General features: G+C 40.5%; 1 protein-coding gene across 1 annotated transcript; it reads right to left on the reverse strand.

The window, feature by feature from the left end:
• LOC138886027 (uncharacterized) lies at window positions 1-1,059 on the reverse strand. Its single transcript, XM_070167050.1, has 2 exons — window positions 637-1,059; window positions 1-531 (listed from the first exon to the last, which is right to left on the reverse strand). Exons 1-2 carry the CDS (start codon window positions 1,057-1,059, stop codon window positions 1-3), a joined length of 954 nt encoding a protein of 317 aa, XP_070023151.1.
• Between the last annotated feature and the right edge of the window lie 7,003 nt (window positions 1,060-8,062).

An 8,062-nucleotide genomic window follows, 5' to 3' on the forward strand; every position in this document is an offset into this window, starting at 1 on the left:
TTATTTCCTCATCATTGAGTCTCCTTTTGAGCTCCCAGTCTCACAGTCAATCAGAGCTCTCCCTGTGGCCAAGAATGGTCTTCCTAAGATTATAAGAATCTCTTCATCCACTTTGCAATCCAAGATCACAAAATCTGCAGGGAACACAAATTTTCCCACCTGAATAAGCACATCATCAAGGATACCAAATGGACGCTTCACAGTCCTGTCGGCCAGCTGCAGCAACATGGAGGTGGGTCTAGCTCTCCCAATGCCCAACCTCTTATAGATAGCCAGGGGCATAAGATTAATGCTAGCCCCTAAATCACAGAGCGCCTTAGCAAAGGCGAAATTCCCAATAGTGCATGGAATTGTAAAGCTACCTGGATCAGACAACTTTTCAGCAATAGGTCTCGTCACCACTGCACTACAGGTCTGAGTAAGTGTAACCGTAGCCAAGTCTTGAAAATCAAATTTCCGAGACATCAAGTCCTTCATCATTTTTGCGTACCCAGGCATCTCCTTTAAAGCTTCAATCAGTGGAATATTTACCTGGATTTGTTTGAGCATCTCAACGAACTTTTTATACTGCTCCTCCTTTTGATGCTTGGCCAGACTCTATGGAAAGGGTGCAAGAGGTCTCTTCTTCCCAATCACTTGGGACTTCTCTTTATCATATTCTATTTCAACTACTGGCTCTTCAACTAGCTCAACTACTTTCTCGGTCTCCTGCTGAATGTTCTTTTCTTCCTGGGTAGGTTGGACTGTTACTTCTGTCACTATCGTAGACTCATCCAGCTCAATGGGCACTGGAATGAATGTCTCAGCCTGTATATTTTCTCGAGCTCTCTCTTGTTCTACATCTAGATCCCTGCCATTACGGAGACTCACCGCCATCAGCTGCTTTGGGCCCTGATCTTTTGGATTAATCTGGGTGTCTGCAGGTAATGTCCCATGAGGACGATTGTTCAGAGACATTGAAATTTGGCCCAATTGCACTTCAATATTTTTTATTGTTGCGTCTTGTACATCTACTCTTTCATTTATTTTTGCATTAGACCCAATAACCTGCTGCATCATTGCTTCAAGTCTCGTGAACCCATCTTCTTGCCTTCCACCATGCTGTTACTGAGGTAGGGGATACCCTTGTTGCTGATTATTGTACCCCTGTGGCCTTGTTGGGAGGTCTCATACCTCCCATGTTTCCAACGTTGTACTGTGGCTGAGGTGGTCTGTATGGATGCTGAGTTTGCTGACCCCAGTTCTGATTGCCCTGTCTCTGGCCTCCATAGTTTGACACATAGTTCATGTCCTCAGGGTGCTGATGATGATGATCATGTTCTGCATTCCAAGGATTACCAATTGGCTGACTAATGCAAGATGTGCACAAGCCCCCATTGGTAGTATCTACAAGCACTTGTTGTTTCTTCCCTGATTCCTCCACCTTTTTGGTGAGTATGCTCATCTGTGTCAAAAGGGTCGCCACATTTTCAGACATGGAATTTGATGGGTCAAAAGGCACTGAGTGTACCACTGTAGTGATAGGTGCATTCCTCGCCTTCCACCTCAAATTTTGAGCCATTTTGTCAAGCAGACTATGACCTTCTCTCCAAGTTTTGCTCAAAAATGCCCCACCAGCTGAGGCATCTACAATGTTCTTCATGCTATCTGAAAGTCCCATGTAAAATCGTTATCCCAACATCTGATCTGGAATACCATGGTGTAGACATATAACTAACATTCCTTTAAACCGGCTCCATGTCTCATACAGTGTCTCCATTGGTTTCTGTTTAAAGCTCACGATCTCATCAATTTGTTGATCTGTTTTGTTGGGCGGGTGGAACTTGATGTGAAATTGCTTGACTAACTCATCCCAAGTTTCTATAGAGTTTATGGGGAGTGAGTTTAACCAGACCTGAGCAGCTCCTGTCACCAAGAATGGAAATAATAATAGTCTGATTACTTCCGGAGTTACGTTGGGTTGCCTTTGAGTTTTGCAAATCGACAGGAAGTTCTTCAAGTGCTGCTGAGGATCTTCGGCTGGTGTCCCAGAAAATAGTCCCTTGTTTTGCAGCAAGTGCAGCATGTTGTTCGTGATCTGGAACGATTCAGCTTGTATCGCAAGCACAACAATGGCAGTGGCCAGATTGTCAGCTGTAGGTTGTGCCCAGTCATATAGTGCAGCCTCAGGCACAGGAGGTGCCATATCTCTGACGTTTTCGTTGACGTTGTCTATGTCACCCATGTCAATTTCGAGTTTGTGTGTTTGATGAGGTTGTTGAAGTCTTTTGTTGGCACGGTTCAATATCCAGAATGTTTTCTCGGGGTCTGAAAGTCCTTCAAGTAATTCTCCAGTCCTCATAGAGTTTCTAGGCATACACCTGTGCAACCACGTCAACAACCGTCAAAATTTTCAATCAAAACTTTGTGTAGAGAAAAATGACTACACTAAGAATTTTTGTATTTCTATCAATGGTAATTGATAATTCCATTAATTCCTCGGCAACGGCGCCAAAATTTGATCACGCCCAACTATGCCGTATAAAAAGGACAATGCAGACGTTGCAAATATAACCTGAGTATTCTGCCCAGAGTCGAATCTACAGAGAATTAACCTATCAATCACTATCTTTTGACCTACTAAACTCTTGAGAACCAATTTCTCCAAACATTTGAATCACAGTTAATGGTGTCTTCAATGACTAAAATTGCAAGTAAATAAACAGTTGTAAACTAAGGATGCTAAGGTTGTAAACAATAATGAAAAAACGCTAAGGTAATGACTTCCCCTATTGATGGAATCCCTTCTGTTTATGCTTCATACAAATTGACCAACACCTCTCTATCAACCATGAACGCTCATCTTACCGTAAATCTCTCCCGAGTAATCACAGTAATATACTCAATGCACTCTCCCGAGGTACACTAGCTAGCTCTAATTAACACGGTTCACTTTAAATTGCACTCAAGGCTTCGTTATCCCTAATCCCACCTTTAAACCCGCAGTTATAGATCCCTCTTATACTTTGGGAGTGGTGTTGTTCAACAATAACCTAAATATGCACTCTCTCCCGAGTTATGCACACTAAATATGCACAGATAATTGAGGATCCTGTCAATTAACTACAACATACACAAAGTTGAACAAATAGAGATTGAGACTAGCAATTTGTATTCACATAAACAAGAAAGTCATCCCCCAATAGGTTCCATCAAAACCTTAGACAAAGGATTTAGCTACTCATAACTATGGGTAAACAAACTAAAACAATATTCGTCATAAAACTTGCAAGAAAAATAAAGAAAAGAAGAAAGATGTTTTGGATGATCTCTCACAATTGTTCTTCTTTCCAAAATACTCTCTAAAACAATACATGCCTCTCTTGGGTGAAGTCTAGTGTTTAAAATAGGGTTTTGGGCTAAAAATCCCGTGTTTTGCACTTTAGTCCCTAAAATTCTCCGCCTCCGCCGCGGTTCTGCCACGGTCGCGGTCAAACCGCGGCCAAACTTGCTCTCTGATTCTCACTTTGTCTGCAGCCCTCTTCTACCGCAGTTCTGCCACGGTCGCGGTGAAACCGCGACAGTATTCTTTCAGTTCTGACTTGAGTTGTTTCGCGTGGTTTACTTGACGGAATTTTACGATCGGCCTCTTTTTCTCCATATTTGATCCGAAAAGTACTCCATAGCCTTCTCTAGTCATATATAACCTGCAAAGCATGAAAAACTCTTATAAGAGCATTTTGTTATCACTTTTATCATCCAAACTATGCAAGAAGGTGGTTATTTAGGGCCTGATTATAGTTAAATTCACCTATTATCAATGAACATCGCTCTAAAGTGACTATAAAATTTTGTGATTAGTTCGTACTTCCCTCTGATTTTGGTCTGATTGATTTCCTTCCATTGTTTGCTGATTTCCTTTAAGTTAAAACCTTCCCCATCTTTCTGACCTGGTTCATTCATAACAAAGTCCTAGACCCTCTGATTTACTGATTGTTAATTGATCTTCTTACCTTATTTGCACAAAGCGTGTATTATCAAAACCCTGTCCTTAAATGACTTTTATGTATTCACCCCTAATTGCCTACTTTGTACAAAGTGTTTGATTAATTCCTTTCCTTAAATGGTTTTACTCGTTTGAATCTGAATCCCTTAATTAAGGGAAGCCTTATGTAATTGATTGAAAATCAGTTCTTTAACTATTTTCTTACCTTATTTCTGCCTGGTTTCTACACTATAAAAGGCACAACCCTCTTTCACACACTAGACATGAGAATCCTTCTAAACTCATACTCTCTTACAATAACATTCTCTTCTTGTCTGCATTGTGGCCTGTCTGCAAGACCTACTGCTTTTCTTTGTTTGTTTTCGTTGAAACTGGTATGTCCTAATTTAAGTTTCAGCATCCTCACAATGTGTTTTTTACTGCTTTTCTGTATCCATGTCTACTTTACTACTTCTGCAAAGTATGTTAATTTCTTTTGCCTTTTCTGTGAATCCCTGCCCTTGTTTCCCTAGATGTGCTTTGAGTTATAGTTTGAAACATGGCAATATGCAAGTTATTGTTCATGGTTTGAGCTTGATCCCTTAGGGGATCCTAACCTCTAAAACAATGTGTTCTAACAGGCTTGTGGGGTGTGCCAGCATTTCCCAATGTTGGGTATGCCCACTAGCCTGTCCTTGCCTTTTTGCCACTTCCCCTTTCCCCTCTCTTAGAACTCTAAACTTGCACTCACTCTTAGCTTCTAAGTTCTGCTCCCTCATGTGAGCCTTGCCTTGGGACCTTGAGTTCCCTCTGAACTTGGACACTTGAGGGCTGGCCCTTCCACAATGCACTATGACTTAATCCTGCAATGCACTTGGATGTGAGCACTGCCCGAAGCCCATATGAAGCTCTTAGGGAACTCTGACACATCCAAATAAGAGAAAGGCTTTGGGTCTTGATCTTGGGAGTTGGTTTACTTCATACTTCAGACAAGAAGTCTGAATCAGGCTCTCATTGGTTGTAATTTTCAATTTTCTGATGTATTTTCTCTATTTTATTTTTGGATTGTAATAACTTTGTAATAAACTTTTGGGGTGATTAGTGAAAAGGGAGGGGTAACCATGCATGCAAGGGGTAGATGTCCTGCTCATAGGGTTTTCTGCACTTCTGCATTTATACAGATACCATGCCTATAGTTTCTGCGCTTCTGCATTTATACAGATACCTTGCCTATAGTTTTTGCACTTTTGCATTCATGTAGATGTCCTGCTCATAGGGTTTTCTGCACTTCTGCATTTATATAGATACCTTGCCTATAGTTTCGGCACTTCTGCATTCATGTAGATATCCTGCTCATAGAAATTTCTGTTTTCTGCATTCACATAGATAACTTGCCTACATGCTTATTAATTTCTGCATTCACATAGATAACTTGTCTATGGGAATTTCTGCATTTCTGTATTCATGAAGATAACCTGTCTTTATGAATTTCTGCATTCATGTAGATAACTTGACTATAAGAACTTCTACATTACCATTTAGATACCATGACTATAAGAATCTCTGCATTCGTATATATATACCATGTCTAAAGGATGCACATGCATGTAGATAATATGCCTATAAGTCCTTTCTGATTCTTGCATACTCACCTCTCATTAGGCAAACATGTTATAGGTTTTAACAACCAGTGAAATCAGATATCGCATTCATAATAAAATGCAGCACCTAGATAACGTGTTTTAAGTTAACAAACACATAGAAAGCATACCTATAAGGGTTCTAATCAAATCTGAGTCGCTTCACTTGCTTGTAAGTTTAAACTGTCAGTAGTAATGCATTATCGATTGCAGAACTTGTATTATTCTAACCTATCTGTAATCCGTTTACCTCTTCAGTTCTGAAATCAGTAGATAGCATGCCTATAGGTCTTCGTCTAACACTTAGGCAAACCATAAGGTAAACTTGTCAGATTCTTATTAACTACAGCCAGCAGATAGGCCTGATTCGGATTTCTTATCTGAAATATGTAATAAATCAGTCTGCCTCAACCTTTTAAGTTTTAATCAGACCCTAAGCAGTATGTGCAAGACATGCTAAACTATGTGTTTTTCTTTGGTTTTAAGGAGGTCTGGTGAGCCTTATTTGTTTATGTGCTTTCTCCCCAAACTTGCCACATGTGTGTTTTATTTGTCGCCTTAGAATTTTGCCTTTGAAACTACAAAGCCTAATACCCCTTCCCTTTTAGGATTAGTAGTCCTAAGTGCCTCCGAGACTGATAGGAATGGGATGGGTAATAGCATGCAATAAGTAACCGAGACCAATCCGCGCTTTAATACCTTAATGGGTGGGAAGTGTAGATATGGATATGATGACCACGCGATAACATCTCGTGTAGCCCCTCATTGAGGAGTGATTACCGGATGTTGTGTGGGGTGATCCATATTATTTATAAACCTAGGACTCCCTTTTCCTTTACTTGTTTATTTCATTGTTTACGTTCAAACTATTTTCTCAAAATTCAACTTTTCTTTTGTTTTATTTTAATTTCACCTATTTGTAACCCTTATGTGCAAATCCCCTCTTATTTGAAGTCTTACTCGCCTTCATGTCATTTGTACTTAAAGTCACAATCGTAGCCTGGCTGGGAACCACATTAGTGGATTCTGAGGGGTGCCTAACACCTTCCGCTCGGGATAATTTCAAGCCCTTACCCAATCTCTGGTTTCCTAAATCAAATTCTTCCTAGTGTCCTAATGTACTCAAATCATTAGGTGGCGACTCTTCAATCCAAACCCAATTCCCGAAAGGGAACGAGTTTTCCTCCCAAATGTCATGAACCCGCTTCCGCGAGGAAAAAGGAGGCGTGACAGCGGGGTCGTGCACTTTTGGGGATTGTGACTTAGTCCATCCCAGATGACTATTTTACCGCGTATTAGACCGGAATCTATTTGCTATCATCATTATTTGGGTTGAATGCCATATTCGAGTCTTATGCCAACTATTTGAACCCTTTGGGGATTTTTACTGGTATTTCCTTACTGTTTTGACTTTTTTAGTTGAACTCAGTTACGTTATATTTCACTGTTTTCGTACTCAACCATGTTTACTCTGTTTTAACACTTATATGATCTTTTTTAAATGATATTTTGGGCTAAGAAACATGTTTTACTATTTCCCGAGTGGCTTGTGAGGATTTTGACTGAGTAAGGTCGAGGGCCTACATTGTGAGGAAACATTTGATACTGATTATAAGGCCGAGGGCTTGAGATATGTATGCCACGAGGTAGCTTGATTGATATGAGGCCAAGGGCCTAGTGATGATGCCACGAGGTGGCTTGATATTGCGCTTGGGCCGTATGGGGTCCCTCCAGGAGTCTGTACACCCCCAGTGAGTGCGGATATCCATTGTAATGTGAGATTGAGCCAAGGGGCTGGTACTATTAAGAGACGTTGCCCGAGGGGCAGAATTGTTGATATTGTGCCCGAGGGGTGAGCCTTTATGTGTTTACTTTTCATAATTGACTGTCAATTACCTGCTTAATCATTGAAAAAGGCTTTTCATAAAACTACATTTGACTTAAAGAATTTTACCTATCTTTCACTGATTTACGGATTTTAAATGGTTTTACTGCTTCATTATAGAATGCTTTGTGCCTTACGTGATTTCTTGCTTTCAGTCTTTATTTACATTTGTTACTCACCGAGTTGGAGTACTCACTTTACTCCCTGCATCCCTGTGTGCAGATTCAGGCGTTGCTGATCTTGCCAGTGCGAGTTGAGAGCTCCCGGTTGTCATTTGGAGTTCACGAGGTAGCTGCTTGACGTCCGCAGACCCGTGTTTCTCCCTCTTTATCATTTCTATCTTTGATCAGACAATTGTAATAGTTTATAGACTTATCGAATTTGTAGTAGGATTTATAGATACTCATGACTAGTGACACCCCGATATCGGGCTGCGTTGGGTTGTACTTCCCCATTTTATGGATGTTACTTGCTATTTAGTATTATTAAATCATGTTTTAGATTGTTTTATTGTTGTTTAACTGTTTAACGTCTAATTGGGAATAGTTGGCTGGCCTTGTCTTCACGAGAGGC

This window comes from Nicotiana sylvestris, chromosome 2, assembly GCF_000393655.2.
Source record: "Nicotiana sylvestris chromosome 2, ASM39365v2, whole genome shotgun sequence".
Classification (NCBI taxonomy): Eukaryota; Viridiplantae; Streptophyta; class Magnoliopsida; order Solanales; family Solanaceae; genus Nicotiana; species Nicotiana sylvestris.